General features: G+C 42.9%; 1 protein-coding gene across 1 annotated transcript in view; it reads left to right on the forward strand.

Annotated features, from left to right (window-relative positions):
• LOC121859372 (hemocytin-like) overlaps positions 1–22046 on the forward strand; it is a gene marked incomplete at its 5' end in the record, with an annotated part of 457920 nt that overhangs the window by 31072 nt on the left and 404802 nt on the right. Inside the window, 4 exon segments of the mRNA XM_042356148.1 lie at positions 5282–5420; positions 17081–17235; positions 18185–18327; positions 21481–21643. Of these exon segments, the coding sequence (XP_042212082.1) occupies positions 5282–5420; positions 17081–17235; positions 18185–18327; positions 21481–21643 (600 nt within the window).

Below are 22046 nucleotides of genomic sequence, written 5' to 3' on the forward strand. Positions count from 1 at the left end.
TTTTTTTATGACTGAGTAAACTTGCAGATAGACCTCATTAATATGGTATAGCCGTAGATGTCCGTCAGCAATGAAAGCCAAATACGAAGTCATGTGAACATTATTACTTAGACTTCGCCTTTGCTAAGACCAACTTATAATAAGCTATTCTATCAAGTATCCAGGAAGTACCCATGACTCAGAGTTAAATAATACCTAACACAATCTAAGTTTATCAAACCTAATAAAAAACGGAGTTAAAATTAACAGTGGTAGAGCAACATTTAATTGGAAAAATAATTGTTCAGATGTTTTTATCTGATACATTCAGTAGTGATTTTTTTTCGCGACAAAATTTGTGAAATGTATCTTAGCCTTACAAAACATAACCTTTCCTAATCTTACCTTACCTTATCCGACCTAACGTGACCCTACCTAACCTAACCAAACCTAACGTCACCTAACCTAACCTAACCTAACCTAACCTAACCTAACAAAGCCGCAATGCACATGATAAACAATTATGCTCTCTAGAAAAATGTCAATATCTTTAAAAAAAAATACATTTGCAGAGATAACAAACTTTTATAATCATTTCTCCAACATATCTATAAATCTGTTGATGATATATAAAGGTAACTTAGGATGCCACTATTGTGTATTATAACCTTTGATTATCTCTGTGAATGGATTATAAAAAAGAAAAGGTTAGGTTAGGTAAGGTTAAGTTTGATAAAGGTTAGGTAAAGTTAGGTTAGGTAAGTTAGGTATATTGAGGTTAGGTTAGGTAAAGGTTATATTAGGTTAAGTTAGGTAAAGGTAAGTTTGGTTAGATTAGGTAAGGTAATGTTACGTGATGTTAAGGTGACCATTGTCCTCAAGTATTATTCAAAGATAATTCCATCTTCACTGATGACGCTTGAAGTAAATTTAGTAACTATCACTTGAATCGATCTCGGCTGATTTCTCCTTTTGTGATTGGTTGATGATTTTGTTAGCTGGCGACGATTGGCCAACTAGCTCATGCACTGCCATCTACTTTCGGAAAAGCGAAGTGAATTTACAGTGTAAACACTAGAGTTACAGACTGCTTACGGACCCGTAATTAAATGTTGAGTATAAGAAATTTACGGGACTGTAAGGCGTCTGTAAGTTGCGGTACTGTATCTCTGCTACTGTACAAAACTGACGAGGCATTTTTAGTATGCAGCCTCTGGGTTCCAAAATGCTCAAGTTTGAAGTTGAGTTTTGAAATCCTGTAGCGAGATGGGTGTCACTCCACTAAGTTGGGCTCATGCAGTTGAAATTTGTAGGAAGAGAAAGAATTCTGTTTGACAAGTGACCAGATTTTATATGCCTGTAAACTGGAGTGTGTGTCAGTATGGTGTTTTCTATATATTGTATTAGTACGGCTCACTGTGCTCCGAGTTTGACTGGCGTTCAGTTTTTTGGCGAGATTTTCAAACCAATACATTTTGTAAACCAGAAAACCAATGTTTCCATTTTCCCGGAAGTATGTATGGTTGCCATCTTTGATTATCAAAAATGATCACCAGCGAAAGCATTTTTTCAATATTTCAGCTTCTAAGCCACCATGAGTCTTGATTATAATAACTAAACCTACATTATCAGGACAAAGACTCCAGTGGTACCAAGTACAATGTTTTATACTTAGTCAGCATTATTAAATAATTACATCTAAATATCCTTAAAGGAAAGCCTATCAGCATAATAGAACTCAGTATGATTAGACAAAATCGTTTACTGTGAAACATTAATCATAATCATCACCATTATCACTCTCGTCAATGTAGTGTCCCGAGAATCTTCATCATTCTTGCACTTTGTGCTGCACAGCCAGAGATCTGTTCATGTTAAGTCCTTTGATCTACAAGAGCATCTGGAAGAGGAACTATCTCCTCTGCACTGGCATCTAACCATCTCGGTGATAGCCTTAAGGGCTGAGAGGACCTCCGTAGGCATCGGCTTCACTTGACCATCGGTGTCCTTGTAGAAGCCATGAAGTGGATCCAGGATCTCCTGCTGAGCGATACTTGTCTGACCCCATACTCTAGCCTGGTCATGTACTCCCAGGATCTCTTTCTTAAGAGTGCCAAGGGTACGAGAAAGCTGTGACTTTCAGACAAGTGCTTGCAAGAAAGATGCCATTGCAGTTCAGGGATGCTCTCAATCTGGATGCGTTTTGGTGAGTATGCAGCACACACGAATGCAGCTAATGTGGACAGCATTTTTCAGTCACGTCAGGGGCCTCTGTAAGCATCCGTAGAGCCTTGATGACATATTCAACCTGCTGTCAGCCAGGTTTTTTTGCCAATTCTAGAGAAGCTCCTAGTGTTGTCTGCCCCTGTGAATGCATGGAAGTGTCTGGAGAGAAGAACACCAGGTGTGCATCAGATGGGTTTCGGTGTGATGCCAGTACTGCCAGTTGGACCAGCAGTGTTTCAGCTTCTTCATCGTTGTTCCCTTTTCTCCTATCTGTCCTGCAGCAGACGTGAGGATCAGCTTGGCAAAGTCCTTGTTGTATCCTATGCTTTTTGCTCCAAGGTGATCGGTGAGATCAGCCTTTGTTTTGCCATGGGAAAGGAAGCGGCTCATGGGGATGTGTTTTGATGTGTGTGTCATCTTTGATTTGATACTGGACTGGGTGCTTTCCTTGTCTCCTTTTCAGCTTGTAGGTATCAAACCTGAGAATGATTTCATCACAGTCTCTTATTAGAGATATATCATTCTGTCATTGAAGCAGCCACTGAGATCTTTCGCTGCCATTGTTGTTGCAAGCTTCTTTATCAGTTTCTGCACAATCACTATACCATCCACAATTGGAATTTTCCGGCTGGGATTGGGATCTTCACTAGATGTGGAATCGATGGTTTCGATGTCCATTGCATCTTGCTGCTGGATGCTTACAGTGTGGGTCTGTTGTTGATCTTCCAGGGATATTTCAGCTGTTCCTAACTTCTCGAGATGGCGGATCAACTTTGACTTGTCCGTGCATTGCAGCATTCTGCTATCTGGGGCAAACGGTACCCTTGGTGTCAGAATGAACTCGTAGTCTCAAATGGTGTGTTTCTGATCAATGTGTCTTTGATCTGGCAAGGACCATAAGTCATCAATACAGATCCTTGGCCTTTTTTAGGTCTACAGTATTGTCTCGCAGTTTCACAGCGGTTTCTTGTTTGCAGACATGGACATTTTGTTGCTATCTTTCTTCACTGGTTCCCAAAGGCCGACATCCCTATTGATCGTTCCGACACGTAGTTATCACAGATCTTTTAATCAGTGGCATCAATCTTCGATATTTGTGGTACAGTTGAGGACATGTGTTCCTACACCCCTCTGGTAACACGTGTCTCCGAACCGCAACGCCGTAGTAGTAGTATCACTATTTGTGAATGAATGGGTATTGGTCGTGTAACGATGGACGTGATTGGTGAATAGGTTTACTATAGGTTATACTTGTTGGCCGTTTGGAGACACGGGTGACCACAGAAGGTGTAGGAACACATTTCCGAAATTGTATACATACTCATCTGGGATGTAGGCATGGGTGATCTGATTGAGCAACCTGTCCCTTTCAGTTGCAAATGGGTTGCCGTGACTAAGTATGGCCACCCTGATTGTGTCTACTGCGTCTGCTCCTTCTTGACTGCATTCGGTCCAAGGTCATGATGCTCTGTGATCTTGCCATGTTCCATACCGAACTGATTCTTGAACTCTCTAGACAGGCTTGAGAGTTCTGGTGTGGCCATGAAGAATTTCTATCTTGCATTAGCGTTGTTGGAGAGGTCAACGAGACGAGATTGAACCCTCTTCAGATGTTTACATGCTTAGTCTGCACCAATGAATACAAAAGGAATTGGTGCCTGATATGTTGCCTGCCCCAAGTTCTCTCCAGATCTCAGTGTGGTTGGTTCTCAGGTTATACATGTCGGTGTTGTATCGGGGTCAGAGTTGCTTGTACTTGATCCGGTCCATCAAAGAGCAGCTTGCCCAGTGCATCTCCAGCTTCAATATGGAGCATCAGATCAGCATTACGAGATGCTGCCACAAAGAACACGAGTGTGTCTACACGGTGTAGGTAGTTCATCATTGATTTGAACATAGTATTCCTGGATCGCCTGTCTTGGAATTTCTTTACAAAGTCAGCAGTGGTCAAATTTTGCAGTCGGGAGGTGTTGGCTTTTTTTCTCGGATTCTGCCTTTGCCACTAAATATGTATGTTTAGCCGTTAACGGGAAGACACTGGATGGTCTAGAAGCTGAAATATTGAGATAAAGTCCTTCGCCGGTGGTCATATTTGAAAATCCAAAATGGCCGCCATACATACATATTTGCCAGCTGAAGTGGCCGACTAATATAAAAAGGTTGCCGACCCCTGATTTACACGAAGACCGGAACATTTAACCATGAGTGGGCGCCGCCATCACCCGTGTGCCGTAAGCACATGTTCTTGCCCTTAACCATTGATTCTTGACGAGTTAATGGAGCTGGACCATGTAAAAGCTTATGGGGGTCTTAGTAGCGAAAAACCAACTGTCCTTTTTTAATTTATTAGGAAAGTATCTTATATACAGTTCAAGTGTATTTATCACCACAACTTAATCACTGTAGCTATGAGTATTAAATGAGGACGGAGGCCATGTTAGAGTAGCTCTGCTTAATACGTCCGATTGATGTGGGAGTGATCTGAGTAGAGACCCCTCGAGGGAGAACGGAATATATCCAAAGTCCTCCCTCAAGGAAAGTCGGAGCACATCAGGGATGACTCTAAATAACGTCTTCCTCTAGTGAGTGATGCCAAACTACTGCCCGCAATAGATGGCCAGGGAGCCAGTTACTTACTCCTAAAATTTGATACCAAGGATCTGATTAGACAATTTGTACAAGGACTATGTAGTTCACGAGTTCCTAGCTGTAGCATTTATTTCTTATGCATACACTAGGATCATACAGACAGGCTTGTATCATGATTTTTGCAGTTATGATTTTTATTTTTTTGTTTAAATATTTTGCTAAGAAAATATTGCATTATAATTTTACTTTTGGAGGGTTATGGGTGTGGGGTGCAGCACTGTGGATCATGGGGAGCAAATATTCATATTGCCTCGGGCGTTGAATGCCCTGGCGCTGTCTCGGCTTACTTGTAACCTTGGTACATTTGTGAATTTTTTTAAAGTGGGTATTTATTAAATCTTATGAACACGAAGGTAAGTTTTAGATTATGTTATTCATCACTGACAAAGGTCTAGTAGAATTATTATTATTCTTTTCTCTTTTTAAGGTTTCTTAGCTGTCAATACAACTGTCAGGGAAACGAACGTTACCATCATTACCAGCACAACCACCCAGAAAAGACGCCAAGGCTTATGCTTCACTTGGGCTGGCACACACTACAAGTCCTTTGACAACAATATTTACAGGTGAGTCTGACTGACAATGCTGAATTGTTGTACCACATAATAATTGTATTCTTGGTCATATGGAATGGTGGATGTAGAGATAACCTCGTCAACGCTATAGTAGTGACCTACTGGAATTGTGTTGACAGTAAAATGGAAACTAGTTGACAAGATTATCCAAATATGTTACTTTTTCCTTGTTTCTTTGTTATGACATATATATATATATATATATATATATATATATATATATATATATATATATATATATATATATATATATATATATATATATATGCTGATAACCACAAGGGAAGAAGAAAACACGAAGTTCCCAAGCGCTTTCGTGTAATTCACATCTTCAGGGGTGAGTACAGACTAGAGAGAGTAATACAAATCAAGGTGTATATATACAGAGGAGGGTGTGTGTGTCCGCACGAAAATCTCGGAAACTACTTTACCGATCTGTAGTGATGATGGATGGTGTTATATGTAGTGATGATGGATGGTGTTATATGTAGTGATGATGGTGTTATATGTAGTGATGATGTTATTATATGTAGTGATGATGGGTGGTGTTATATGTAGCGATGATCGATGGTGTTATATGTAGTGATGGTGGATGATGTTGTGTAGTGATGATGGAGGATGTTATATGTAGCGATGATGGATGATGTTATATGTAGTGATAATGGATGATGTTATGTGTAGTGATGATGGAGGATGTTATATGTAGTGATGATGGATGGTGTTATATGTAGTGATGATGGAGGGTGTTATATGTAGTGATGATGGGTGATGTTATATGTAGTGATGATGGATGATGTTATATGTAGTGATGATGGGTGGTGTTATATGTAGTGATGATGGGTGGTGTTATATGTAGTAATGATGGATGGTGTTATATGTAGTGATGATGGATGAAGTTATATGTAGTGATGATGGAGGATGTTATATGTAGTGATGATGGATGGTGTTATATGTAGTGATGATGGATGGTGTTATATGTAGTGATGATGGATGGTGTTACATGTAGTGATGATGGATGAAGTTATATGTAGTGATGATGGATGAAGTTATATGTAGTGATGATGGATGGTGTTACATGTAGTGATGATGGATGGTGTTATATGTAGTGATGATTAGACAATAAAAAAATAACAGCTTAATGCTAAAAAAAATATACTTTGCTGTACTGTTGTAGTGGAACTTACATACACCGTTAATGAAATATTGATGGAAGAAGTAGTTTTGGGAATTGAACAGTGAGACAATGTGGAGCTTCCCGGCGGGTGTCGTCCTACCGTGGCCTAGCGAATGAGCCGCCCGGACCAAACTTGGCATGGATAGCAAGTGTTTCTTTGTTTCTCTCATTGACAGTTCTATGTTAGATGCTCCAGATTGGGAACTGTCAAAAATCTGTACACACTTGCTGCTAATGGCAAAACCAAAAATGTTGTCTACCCTAATGCACTACAGTGAGATGATGTGGAGCCTCCCGGAGGGTGGCGTCCTTCCGTGTGTGTCCACACGAGAATCTCGGTACTACTTTACTGATCTGTAGTGATGATGGATGGTGTTATATGTAATGATGATGGATATTGTTATATGTAGTGATGATGGGTGGTGTTATATGTAGCGATGATAGATGGTGTTATATGTAGTGATGATGGATGTTGTTATATGTAGTGATGATGGATGATGTTATATGTAGTGATGATGGGTGGTGTTATATGTAGTGATAATTAGACACTAAAGTAACAGTTTAATGCTAAAAAAAATATACTTTGCTGTACCGTTGTAGTGAAAAACATGGTGGAACTTACATACACCATTAATGACCTATTGGTGGAAGAAGTTGTTTTAGGGACTGAAGAGTGAGACAATGTGGAGCCTCCCGGAGGGTGGCGTCCAACCGGTGCCTAGCGGATGAACTCGGATCTCGAAGAAATGAGAAATGCAGAGAGACCTGGTATAAGAGCTTGGACTCTTATAACATTACTTTAACTTTAATACTGACCTGTGGTAGCGTGACTCGAGGGTTAGGCCCATGGGTATATGTAATTTTGGTATCAAGTAACAGGAAGGAATAACGGTGAACAGCTGCAGGTGAATAATAGACCCAACATACAAATACAATGGTTTATTAAAAACACAAAATGGTTATTAAAATGACGTTATATTAATGAACAAAAAAGAACTCGCTTTGTACTATGGCCCTAAGGCCCAATTTACTTACACCCCGACTGGGTGTACATACACAATAACACACATGAACTCTCACAGCACCTTAGCACCATTAAAACCCATGGCAGTGACGCCAGTTACCACACCTGCTTGCTCAAGCAGAACCAGACATAACACTCAACAGCATCAGGAGTAATACTCAAGCGGCAGCCATGGTAGTCTCCTCACCACGTGGCACCTTCCAACAAATTCCGATAATTCCGGTGGAATAACACACCACCAAATAGCCCTACTGAGTCATGGACTCCTCCACCAATGATGGGGGCTGGTAGTTGTTTGTGGGGCCTGATGATCCGGTGTCACCACGTGGGCAGTTAGCGTTAGGGGGAGGCTGGCCAGCTATGGGGCCCATAGGTGGTAGTGGATTCTTGACGCTCGGGATTCACGGAGTTAACTGATTCTATGGCCTTCATCCACCTCCCAAACAGTGGATGCGTCATCCAAGCTACAGACATTGCCTTGGCTCTGACAGGGACCTGTGGGGTGAGGATCGGTGAGCATACCAACGGTTGAAAACGAACATCAACGTTTCAAAAGGACGTTAAGGACGTAAAAATACTTCACTCAAAGCACATCAGCTACGTTACTGTAACACTTGCACAATCAAACTATTAATTAGGTCAAATCACTTAAAATAGCAAGTTACAACTTGAGGGGTGGAATGACATACCTGCGGGGTGAGGATCAGTGATCGTACTAACGGTTTGAAAAGCACCCTCCACCCACGCTAAGTCACAAATTCTACTTGCTCGACCATTTCACTGCATTACGTTACTGTACACTCTGATGTTTGAAACTGAGACTACGAACTCGATTTCATTCACACACATATGCTCTGACTGAGCTATCAAAGGCAAGAATTAAATTGATCACAAAAGGTCTGCATGGCAATCCCGGTGTGCGGAGCCTAAGCGAGTAGCGTCCTACTACATCCACCAAGAAGCAGGTCTAAATGTTCCCTTTCAGGTAAATTAACTAATTCCATAGTTAACATCCTTCCAACAATTTCACTATGAGTATCAGGGTCTCTGATATTCATAAGTGAAAAGGGGTTACAAGGTCTCGGTAGGAGAAAGAGTTTACAAACTTGGTCAACAAAAATACGGCACCTGTATGACGTCATCAAAGAAACAGAGAAAATGGTGGACGTTTCCACTGGGAGACTCAGACGGTTTTGTGGATGTGTAGCGTAATCTGAATCATTAGGTTTTAACAGGCTGGCCGTCATTACGATCATGATAAATCCCCCCCGTTCCCCAAGATTCATATTATGCGGCAACGTTCAGAAAACATGTAAGTAGTTACATACACATTAAATGATTAATACAAAATATACTTAACCATACACAAATAATTCACATACATTATACCAATAAAAATAGAAAAATAATTCCCTACTGGTGGTCTGAATTGGGCAAAAGAAATGGAAATCTGTTAACATACATATAAAATGTGACAAACCTTCATAAAAAAATATTGGGATACATACATCATGACATAATGGCACCAAAAATAATAATACATGGGGTTACAGATGCAACATATCATGCAATAATAATAAATGGTGTTACAGATACAACATACCATACAATAAATCATGTTACATATTACAAAATACTCCCTCATATTGGTAGATAAAGTGCACACCCAAAAATATTTACTTACAGAACTCAAATTTTAATATTCATAGGTAACAGGAAAGTTTCTTTAAAGCAATTAGTCAAATGCTTACAGGACACCTTGAGATTTAACATAGATTTCTCAAGCTAGAATATAGATGAACGGACCCCATCAAGTTGAAGGAATGATTTGTTTGACTTTATTCTAAAGAGTCGTGTCGCACTCGCGAGAGGCAGCAACATTCGAGGGATTCCGAACGAGCGGGTATTCCCAAGAATCCAATGCAAAACGAAACCGTCCTTATGAGAACACAACCAAACCAAAAACTGTCTGTACTTATGGCATTTGCCATGTACTGTAGAAGTATCGGCGCCATGCTTCCATGCCCGGTACTCGCCTGAAAGCCTCGAACTCTACACCAACAACAAGCCTACGTAGGACTTACAAACCAGAACTTGAGAACTCACAACTGGTATCTTTACTCAAACTACAGAAGTAACAGATACCCATCAGATGATTGCATAACTGCCAATCCATCTTCCAATTTCTGTCTTTACTGCAAATTGACAATCCCTTTATAAAATACTTTCAATAAAAAAAAATCCTCAATTCTTTCTTTTTTCTCTCCATTTTTTTTTTTTACTTCTTATTATCAAAAGTTACCTCCAACAGATTATGCACTTCACTATCAACTACACATCAACACCCAAGGAGGTTCACTTTAAAAGCCCACTGCTTCTTAAAGATCCAGTCTCACCACTGGCTTTCTCCTCCTTTACCCATGGCTTTAGCGAGTTTAGCTCGAAGAGCTTGGACTTCCGTTGCTAGCTACCCGCGGTTTTGGTTGCCACGGTCCCCTGATCCGCGTTAGCATCTGCCATCGCGTTACAAAAAATTAACAACTACAACCAACTGTAGCTACAACATCATGCACAGTACACACTCAAAGACACAAGGACTGGGACTCGACTGACTTTCTGCAAGACGACTTAACATTCAAGGCATCAACTGCTCAAAATACTGTTCAGAGTATTAATCTCCCAAAAATATGATAATATTGCATGAGAATATCCTGAGACAATTTTATTTAAAGGCTTCACAGGTGAATATACTTTTTCCGGGCACATTTACTGTACCTACTCCAAACAATGGTATTTGCTATTCACAAACTCTGTATGGTGCAACACTGCGTGAACACTTCACGAATTTCTGTACTCACAATTGCTGGTCCATACACTTGTATAACACTTTCCATATACCGTATCACCATGAGGTCCTCATACATAATACAGTACTCTGAAAGTATACCGGCATTAGAGTTCATATAACATATAGTGTATCACCAAATAATGAACCACTCTGCATTAAAGAAAATCTGGGGTTAACACCTGATTACAGTACACATTACACTTATAGCATACACATAGAAATATTAATATAGGGAACTGTAAAACACCCCGAGATACTAAGTAATGAAATATATGTCCTACCTAACACATAAACTAAAGAATATTACAAGTACAAAGTTAGCATCCATTTAACCTTTGTATACAGTGCAAGACTTCTGTTAGCAACTCAGAAGTGAAGCACTGGGCACTCTCATGATGAAAACATTTCACAAAACTCTAGTGCCAAGGCCCGAACATATACTCATTGTCTGTAAGTAATAACTAAGATAACAGCGGAAAAAAATTTGGGCAGATTATTACACATCAAAATTCTTCATATATTTATGAACCTCATCTAACATCTCTACACCTAAGTTACTATTGAATGTATCATTTACTTTAAACAAGACTTTTCTTTTGAGGCAACTGTTTTTCTAACCTAACTTAGTGAGGTATTTCTTTGAACTGTTATTTCACTTTCTTCGCACAACCACAGAAAAAAAAACTGTACCTTGGAAAAATACGGAACAAAATTATTAGCAATCTGAAATACTCGTTAGTTACAGTGGAATGGTTATTAGATACCCGTACAGAGAATTGGTTATACAAATTGGTTAAAAAAAAAAAAAACCCTACAGTATCACATTCATTCCTCCCAACTCGATGCCATGTAAATTACATCACCACCTGTGCCACCATTTATAAGAGCTTGGACTCTTATAACATTACTTTAACTTTAATACTGACCTGTGGTAGCGTGACTCGAGGGTTAGGCCCATGGGTACATGTAATTTTGGTATCAAGTAATAGGAAGGAATAACGGTGAACAACTGCAGGTGAATAATAGACCCAACATACAAATACAATGGTTTATAGAAAGCACAAAATGGTTATTACAATGACATTATATTAATGCACAAATAGGCACTCGCTTTGTACTATGGCCCTAAGGCCCAATTTACTTACACCACGACTGGGTGTACACACAATAACACACACAAACCCTCACAGCACCTTAGCACCATTAAAACCTGTGGCGTGATGCCAGTTACCACACCTGCTTGATCAAGCAGAACCAGACATAACACTCAACAGCATCAGGAGTAATACTCAAGTGGCAGTCTCCTCACCACGTGGCACCTTCCAACAAACTCCTATAATTCCGGTGAAATAACACACCACCAAATAGCCCTACTGAGTCATGGACTCGTCCACCAATGATGGGGGCTGGCAGTTGTTTGTGGGGCCTGATGATCCGGTGTCACCACGTGGGCAGTTAGCATTAGGGGGAGGCTGGCCAGCTATGGGGCCCATAGGTGGTAGTGGATTCTTGACGCTCGGGATTCACGGAGTTTACCGATTCTATGGCCTTCATCCACCTCCCAAACAGTGGATGCGTCATCCAAGCTACAGACATGGCCTAGGCTCCGACAGGGACCTGTGGGGTGAGGATCTGTGAGCGTACTAACGGTTGAAAACGAACATCAACGTTTCAAAAGGACGTTAAGGACGTAAAAATACTTCACTTAAAGCACATCAGCTACGTTAGTGTAACACTTGCACATGGGTTACAAGGTCTCGGTAGGAGAAAGAGTTTACAAACTCGGTCAACAAAAATATGGCACCTGTATGACGTCATCAAAGAAACAGAGAAAATGGAGGACGTTTCCACTGGGAGACTTGGAAGGTTTTGTGGACGTGTAGCGTAATATGAATCATTAGGTTTTAACAGGCTAGCCATCATTACGATCATGACACTGGTAGTTGTAGCATTAGTTAACATGACAAATTTTGTGACAAGTGGTACCGGTATGGCCAGCATAAGGACAGAACCAGACAATGTGAAGCAGACGTGGCTAGAATTAGGCTAGGATACAGACACATCTGGCAAGTTAGTGACGCTGTACCCATACTGGAACACACGTCATGTAAACTTTGTGATAAACCTTTAAAGTATACACTGGAACATTTTATTATTGAATATGACACTGTCAATGACTTCAGGCCATCCGGCTTGTTGTATCATGGACTTTGTAATTACAAGTATTACATTGAATCAGGGGTGCTTGAGGACATTCTTGCTGTTTATCCAAAATTGCTCGCCCACACTGATTAGTCCTCAATTAGAATATGACTTCTAATGTATATGAACCATTGTCCTGCATGGCAGTGAACAGTGATGTCACCCACATGACTCGTATATACTGTTAATGAATATGATCTATTTCTTTGTGTATGAACTTCTGTCCTGCGTGGTAGTGAGAAGTGATACCACCCTCAGTGTCCAGACCTGACTGAATTACTCAGAATAAGCAAACTGTAGTCCAAGCTTTGTCAATAAATTTGTTAACCGAAAGACTCTCTCTCTCTCTCTCTCTCTCTCTCTCTCTCTCTCTCTCTCTCTCTCTCTCTCTCTGTATTAAGACTATCCCCTTCTAGAAGACGGTATAGCCAGACTCCTGTTCTGTGAGGTGACCCTCTGTTGAGAGCTGGGACTCACTAATGGCTTCTATGTCGTTGTTATACCTAGCCAGCTCTTTTGCCACAAGGGCGGTTCTTCTATCAGGATGTTTATTTGTGCCAGTATCCAGAAGGGTCCTGACATTCCATGCACCGACCGTAAGAGGTTGTATAATTTGTTTTTGCTTTGATCTGTAATTATGTTTTCGACTGCAATAGGATGACCTTACTGGGTGCGGTTGCTCAGTCAGGTTGGTTCTTCAGGCAGGCTATGTTTAGAGCACCCTTTCTAGCCCCCTCCCCATGTGGAGTGACCAGAGTGGCCCTGGAAAAGGCTGCTCAGTCGCACAGACAAGACTGGATTGCACTGCTGCCTAGATCCCAGTGCATAAACAACCATTTTATGTGTTAAGTTGTGACTAGAGACTGCCAGCAGTCCTCTCTGCCTTTCCCCATCGCCACTCGCCTGTCGTCATAGGACTTTTGGGGGTTTTGGGGTTTTGATGATGATGAAAACTCAGTGCTGGATTTACAAAGGGGCCATTGGGGCCATGGCCCCGGGCCCTGAAGATACAAGGGGCCTTTTAAAAAAATAATGTATTATAAAAATTTTATATTTCATCATAATTTGGTGTACAAAAGCTATGGTGACCCTTGTGACCCCTCTAGGCTCAGTCTTATATTTTGATATCTATCATTATGAATAATGCCAATTACGCAAATATTGAAATGTAAACGAACACTGAATGTCTTATTCAATTTAAGTGTCATGATCTATGATTGTGTGTGGGGTGTTTACCTTAAGAAAGACAAAAGGCAACATGGTAGTTGGTGTGTACTACCACATGGTTATAGAAATTGATTGAAACTGTTCCAAATTGGCAGGGTTTTTTTAAATATCTGACAGCAAAGGCCTCCCTAGCTGATTATATTATGATAATTGAGTGCGAAATTCGGATATATCCGAACTGACAATTATAGCCCTAAAATGCGACATTTAGATTTACCATACGGCCTGTTGTGAGATTCGTAAAGTATACCCCTTCTTCACTCACACCCAATTTTTTGGCCTCTCAAGGCATTGACATCGGAAACTGTCGTAGTCGGCCAATATGAGTGGGAAGTAGCAAGGTGTGCAGGCATTGATCAAAAGAGAATGCAAGTATGCTGATTATGTCCCCTGTGCTGCACGTTCACTCACGCCCGTTGGAGAGGTAGCAGCTCCCTGTTGTATTGAAGCTGTTAATCTCTTCTCATTTGTAAATGAGCTTTACACTTTCTTATCTGGATCCACAAGCAGATGGAAATTGTTGACCGATAAAGTGGCTCCACTGGGCCTGAGTGTAGTAAAGCAATTCTCAAATACTCACTGGTCAGCCTGACATGATGTAGTCAATGCAGTCTTGAAAGGCTACAATGTTATCAAATGATGTGTGTCAACAATAGAAGAAGACAGAAACCTGACACAAGGCCATAGTTGGCAGTCTTGTGAAAAATGGACAAGTTAGAATTTACCCTACTTTTGTGTTTCTGGGGAACTGTTCTAGAACGGTTTCAAGCAACTAACATCAGTATGAAGAAAGAGGGTACAACTCTAAGCACCACTGTGAAGCTCTACAAACCACTCAATCATTTTGTTGAAGAGGAGAGATTCAAGTTTGGAGAGTACGAAGCAAGAAGAAAGACAATGTGTAGTGGAGGAGAGAATACAGAATATACTGGAAAGCTGAGGCGACAGTGATTTGCAGAAGGAACATAAGAAAGTAATCCCAGATCATTGAGGGAGAAATTCAGGCAACAGTTCTTCCTCATTGTGGTCAACCTTGTCAGTGCTCTTTATAGGAGGTCACAGGCTTATGAAGTTCGGTTTGTTATCAGATTAAGGTAATCTGTCAAGTGCTCAGGATAAGCTGGTTCAGTTGTCTGGACTTCATTGAGATCCAGATATTTTCCTTGATGAATCTGCCAAGGATCATAACCAAGAGCTGTATAACGATTTGTTTCTTTTAGTAACAGATGTAACTGTATGCCACAGTAACGGGGAGAACATAATGTCTCTACCTTTACCAACTGTGTATCTGTTGAGGTGCCTGTTACCGTGAATATAACAGTTACTTTTGAAATTGTCATATATATATAACGACCTTCTTGGGTTGTCACCACTTGTAACAATCACTTGTGAATCACGTTACCTTATATTCTAGACATACTAAAATATAGATCAAAGTTTATTGGATCTTCCGTAGTAAAATCCAATATGTTGCTTTGTTTGTATGTATTATAAAAGGTTTCTATGTGCACTTTCAAAAAGGATTATCACCGTAACTTAATCACTGTAGTAATGAGCGTTAACTGAGAACACTATCTTATATAGCTCTGGTAAGTACGTCCTATCGATGATGAGATAGTTGAGTGAGAATGAGTAGGAACCCATCGAGGGAAGAACGGAAATATATCCAACGTCCTCCCTCGAGGGAAGACGGAACCATCCACGATGGCTCTCAATAACGTCTTCCTCTAGTCAGAGTTATCAAACTACTGCCCGCAATAGGTGGCCAGAGAACCGGTTACTTAATCCTTAACTCAGCACTAAGTGACGCGACTTCCCGTGGGCACACCTTATCACATGCTCTGAACATGCAACCTCATAGCTAGTGGAAAGTTACAGAGGGTGATAAAGTATATAAGTCTAATGTAATTAACCCATTTATATAAATACTTCTGCCTATAAGACAGGGGCTAATACAGCTGTTCAGGTTCACTTTTATTTAACCTATGGTAGATACCCTCGTTAATGTGAACATTCTACTCAAAATATATCTTTTGCATGCTGTGCACAAATTGTGCAGGTTACAGCTCATTCTCAAAACTGAAACATAAAAAATGGACTGAGAAACTCTATCTGCCAAGACAGACTGAACAAGTTGAGCTTATTTTGATTGAACATGAGCTGTTGAGCTCCTTGGACACTGGAAGTATTACTGTATCAGAAAGTTTAGCATAGCCAAAGTTAGGAAGACGAACATTTAATTGTGTGTAAAATGTATGAACAATAATGTTTAGGAACCTTGTTTATAAATTGTTGCTTTAATACTTTTGTGGGAATAAAATAAAATAGTAACAAAGTGTAAGTGGTGTCATAATTTAAAAAAACTAATTATAAAACTCAACCCTGACCTGAGCCATGGACTAAGTTGAGTACCAGCCTGCCAGGAAGACTCGTTTTTTTTTTTTTTTTTATGGGGAGGGGGGAGGGGGCTTTCACAGTCGATGGCCCCAGGCCCTGCCAAGTCTAAATCCGGCACTCTGAAAATTAGGATGAGTTGGATGATGGCTGAGCGTGAGATGATTTATGTGGTGAGGCAGTTGCACAGGCTGCAACCACACATCTTGGTTCTCCCTTTTCCTGATCCAGTGTTGCAGTGATTGGGGAGAGGGAGAGTTGCAATAAACTGCCAATAGCCCAGTTTGTTGGGTTTCACCTTAGTATCCTGTCCATCTTGCATTGCTTTCATCTGCTGGTGTAGTCGTTGGGTTCTCATGTTGGTCACCTCTTCCGCCTATTCTGCCGTTGGAGTCTTACTGGAACTCAATAAGCATGTCTGCCTGATGCGGGGCTCCACCACAGATTTTTCCTTCGGGGTTTACTGCCGTAGACTTATACCTACCAAGGTTAATCTGCAAAAAACACACACACACACACAGAAACTTCCATATATATATATATATATATATATATATATATATATATATATATATATATATATATATATATATATATATATATATATATATATATATATATATATATATATATAATTATTTTTCCTGAACTCTGAGTAGGTATCGTCTTCTGCCACCCCCCTTTTTTAGTATGTGTGTAAAACAGTATCATTATATTAATCCTTGTACATAGACAGATAACATGCTGTTTTGACGTGGACATATTTTATCCCCCTTGTCCAGCTTTGAGAGCTCGTGCTCCTTCACGCTGCTGCAGGACTCCACCCAAGGCACCTTTACTGTCAACCTGCATAATGCTGATGGTTGTAAAGGACAAATGTGCCAGAAAGTTATTCAAATCTTCTTGGAGGATGACGAATATATTCTTCAGGCCACTGGTAAGTCTTGTTGTCAGTCTGGTTCTTATTGGCCTGTAAAAGGAATAAACTCTAATTTTCAAATTTATGCATTACATTTGAGTATATTATCGAGCTGTCATTTATGAATATGTTCTATAATGTATGCTACTGATATATCCCACATTAGTTCTTTGTCATGTGGTATAAGTAAATGTAATTAAAACACAATTAGATCATATTTATTAGATTTAGATCTATCTATCTAACAATTGTTAACATCTCTATTTTTCTCAGTTCTACTTTAATTTAAGAAACGTGATCCTAAAATGTTACGTATAAGTATTGTTCTAGTGTACGGGTCAGAAGTGTGGCCATCTCCCCCGCCCTCCCATTGACCTCCCTCCTCCCCCACCCTCCCCTGGACATTATTCCTCCCTCTGCCCTCCTCTTGATCCCCTTCCTCTCCTCACCCTCCCCTGGACATCTTTCCTCCCCCCGTCCTCCTCTGGACATCCCTACTCCCCCACCTCCTCCTATTGACCTCCCCCTCCCCTGCCCTCCTATTGACCTCCTTCCTCCCCCCTGCCATCCCCTGGACATCTTTCGTCCCCCCTGGACATCTTGTCCCTCCCCCTGACATCTTCCTCCCCGCCCACCCCTGACCATCTTTCCTCTCCCCGCCTTCCCCTGACCATCTTTCCTCCCCCCTGCCCTCCCCAGGACATCTTTCCTCCCCTGCCTCCCTCCCTTCCTGCCTTTCATCCCCCTCCCCCATCTCAGGGCCAGCTATCAGCCTCCCCCTCCCTCTCTCCCCAGCCTACCCTTCATCCCCCCTCCCTGCTTCCCCTGGATATTCTCCATCCCCTTCTTCCTCCCCTGCCTACGCTTCATCCTTCCTTCCCTCCCTCCCTCCTTGCTTTCCCTGACAATCCTCCATCTTCCTTTTCCTCCGCTTGCCTTGACGCTCTACAAAATCTCATCCTCACAGAGTCAGGACGGCCGAGCCTGTCAAACCGGAACACCAACCTGGCGATCCCTGGGCAGATTAACGGCATTTTTGTGCAACGAGTGGCGCACTTTGTGGTGATCAAGCTATGGGGCCTCGGCCTCACCCTCAAGTGGGACATGAAGGTAATACTCGACAATGTGTTTTGTGGATCCTCGTGTGTGGGGGTCATAGTGTGCGGGAGTACCTGTATGTGGGGGACAAAGTGTGCGGGGTTACCTGTGTGTGGCGTCCTATTGTGTGGGGTACATAGTGTGCGGGGGGGTACCTGTGTGTGGCGTCCTAGTGTGTGGGGGTCATAGTGTGCTGGACCCCCTGTGTATTGGGATCATAATTTATGGGGCCCCCTGTGTGTGTGGTTCTACTGTGTGGGGGTCACAGTCTGTGGGCCCTGTGTGTGTGTGGTCGTAATTGTGGGGGCCTTTGTGTGTGGAGTCCTAGTATGTGGTGGTCATAATGGGTGGGGTCCCCGGTGTGTGGGAATCATAATGTGTGGGGATCCCTGTGTGTGGTGTCCTAGTGTGTGGGTCATAATGTGTGGGGGTCATAATGTGTGGGGGGCCCCTGTGTATAGGGGTCATGTGTGGGGGCCCCTGTGCGTGGCTTCCTAGTGTGTGGGGGTAATAAAGGTGTGGGGGCCCTGTGTGTGGTGTCTAGTGGGGTCATAATGTGGGAGCCCCTGTGTGTGGGGGTCCCTCAGGTGTGTGGGGGTCCTAATGTATTAATGGGGTGTGTGGGGGGTATAATGTGTGTGGGTGTGGGGGGTTCATAATGTGTGTGTGTGGGGTCATAATGTGTGGGGTGTGGGGTAATGTGTGGGGTCATAATGTGTGTGGGGTCATATGGGGGTCATAATGTGGGGTCTAGTGTGGGGTCTATGTGAGGGGGTCCTAGTGTGGAGGAGATGTGGGACCCCTGTATGTGGGGGTCATAATATGTGTGGGGTCTAGTGTATGGGGGTCATAATGTGCATGGGGTCCTAGTGTGTGTGGGGGTCATAATGTGTGTGGAGTCCTAGTGTGTGGGAGTAATAATGTGTGGGGGCTCCTTTGTGTGAGGTCCTAGTGTGTGGGGATCATAATGTGTGGGGCCCCCTATGTGTGGTGTCCTAGTGTGTGGGTCATAATGTGTGTGTGGCATCCTAGTGTGTGGGGCACCCTGTGTGGGGGGACCCTGTGTGTGGGGGTCATAGTGTGCTGGACCCCCTGTGTATTGGGATCATAATTTATGGGGCCCCCTGTGTGTGTGGTTCTACTGTGTGGGGGTCACAGTCTGTGGGCCCTGTGTGTGTGTGGTCGTAATTGTGGGGGCCTTTGTGTGTGGAGTCCTAGTATGTGGTGGTCATAATGGGTGGGGTCCCCGGTGTGTGGGAATCATAATGTGTGGGGATCCCTGTGTGTGGTGTCCTAGTGTGTGGGTCATAATGTGTGGGGGTCATAATGTGTGGGGGGCCCCTGTGTATAGGGGTCATGTGTGGGGGCCCCTGTGCGTGGCTTCCCTAGTGTGTGGGGGTAATAGGTGGGGGCCCCCTGTGTGTGGTGTCTAGTGGGGGTCATCTGTGGGGCCTGATAGCAGGGGTCCCTGTGTGTGGGGTCATAAATGTGTTGGGTCTCAGTATGGGGTCCCTAATGTGTGTGGGGTCCCTAGTGGGATCATAATGTGTGGGGGTCATAGTGTATGGGGGTCATAATGTGTGTGGGGTCCTAGTGTGGGGGTCATAATGTGGGGTCTGTGTGGGGGATCATAATGTGTGGGGTGTGTGGGGGTCATAATGTGTGTGGGGTCTCATGTGGGGGTCATAATGTGTGTGTGGGGTCCTAGTGTGTGGGGTCCTGTAATGTGTGTGGGGTCCGGGGTGGGTCATAATGTGTGGGGAGCCCCTGCATGTGGGGGGTGTGGGGGTATGTGGGGTCCTAGTGTATGGGGGTCATAACGTGTATGGGGTCCCTAGTGTGTGTGGGGTCATAATGTGTGTGAGTCCTAGTGTGTGGGGAATGTAATGTGGGGGCCTTTGTGCAGGTCCTAGTGTGTGATCATAATGTGTGGGGCCCCTATGCGTGGTGTCTCCTAGTGTGTGGGTCATAATGTGTGTGTGGCATCCTAGTGTGTGTGGGGCACCCTGTGTGGGGACCCTGTGTGGGGGATGTCATAGTGTGGGGCCTCCTGTGTGTGTGCATCATCTGTGTGGGGTCATAATGTGTGGCTGGCCCTTTGTTTGGCGTCCTAGTGTGTGGGGTCGTAATGTGGGGATCCCTGTGTGAAGTCACAGTGTGAAATAATGTGTGGGAGTAATAATGTGGGGGCCCCTTTTGTGTGAGGTCCTAGTGTGTGTGGGGGTCATAATGTGTGGGGTCTAGTGTGTGAAGACTAATAATGTGTGGGGCCCCTATGTGTGTGGGGTCCTAGTGTGGGGGTCATAATGTGTGGGGACCCTTGTGTATGGGGGGGTCATAACGTGTGGGAGGCCCTCAGGGGTCCCCTAGTGTGTGGGGGGGTCATAATGTGTGGAAGCCCTGTGTGGGGTCATAATGTGTGTGGGGTTCTGTGTGAGGTCATAATGTGGGGGTTTCTGTGTGTGAAGAGCATGTGTGGGGTCTTCTGTGTGTGGGGGTCTAAGTGTGTGGGTTCCTGTTCTCAGTGTGTGGGGATCATAATGTGTGGGAGGCCCTGTGTGTGGCGTCCTAGTGTGGGGGTCATAATGTGGGGGCCCTGTGTGGGGTCTCTAGTGTTCGGAGTCATAATGTGTAGAGGGTCCTAGTGTGTGGGGGCTCATAATGTGTGGGAGGCCCTGTGTGTGAGGTCCTAGTGTGTGGGGATCATGATGTGTGGGAGGCCCTATGTGTGGGGTCCCTAGTGTGTGTGGGGAATATTGTGGGGTCCACTGTGTGTGGGAGCCACTGTGTGGGGTCCTAATGTGTGGAGTTAATGTGTGGGGACCCGTGTGTAGGGTCTTAGTGTGTGGGGGTCATAATGTGTGGGGGCCACTGTGTGTGGGGTGCTAATGTGTGGGGGTCATAATGGGTGGGGACCCCTGTGTGTGGGGTCCTAGTGTGTGGGAGTTATAATGTTGGGGGGGGATCACATAACGTACTTGGAGGTGAGTTAAGAAAATTGTATGAGTGTAACGTCAATTTGTAGTTATTGACATTGAGCGATAGTCATGACATCTCGTGGTAGTGTTCATAGTTCTTGACAAAAGTCCGTTGATGTAATTGTATCGTGATATTTCACCGTCGCCTCAGGGTCTATGGTATTAATCTTAGTCTCTTGGGTCACAGAACCTGGTGGAGGCAGAGGTCAGTGAGGTCTTGTGGAACAGGACGTCAGGGCTGTGTGGTCGACTTGATGGCAACATGGACAATGACTGGAGCTATCCTGATGGTACTCTGGTGACCAACATGAACTCTTTTCTACAAGTCTGGCAGGCCAAGACCCTCGGTGGTTAGTGCTCATATATTTATTGTTACTTTATAAAAGTCTGATAATTAGTGAGATCTGTTGAATATATACGATGTCATTTTAGCTGCTTTCTTATCTAAATGCAGATTGTTTTCCCTGTAAGTCCACATAATTTTGTTTTTATAATTTTCGCTACTTATCAGGTTACTAACCTTTTGGGCGGCTGATCTATCCAGTGTTAGTACAAAGGGAAACCGGGGACCTATGATGTTTGGTGGGATCATACTTCTTACTTCTTACGTGTGTGTGTGTTTGTGGGCCAAGACTCGAACACTTATCATATTAGTGAGAGTTATGCTCGTTACCGCTGTACAGAGTACCACTAACCTCCTAAAATTTAGAGAAAAGTTAGTCAAGGATGCATGAAATGTAACATTTATATAGC

This window comes from Homarus americanus, unplaced genomic scaffold, assembly GCF_018991925.1.
Source record: "Homarus americanus isolate GMGI-L3 unplaced genomic scaffold, GMGI_Hamer_2.0 scaffold7626, whole genome shotgun sequence".
Lineage (NCBI taxonomy): Eukaryota > Metazoa > Arthropoda > Malacostraca > Decapoda > Nephropidae > Homarus > Homarus americanus.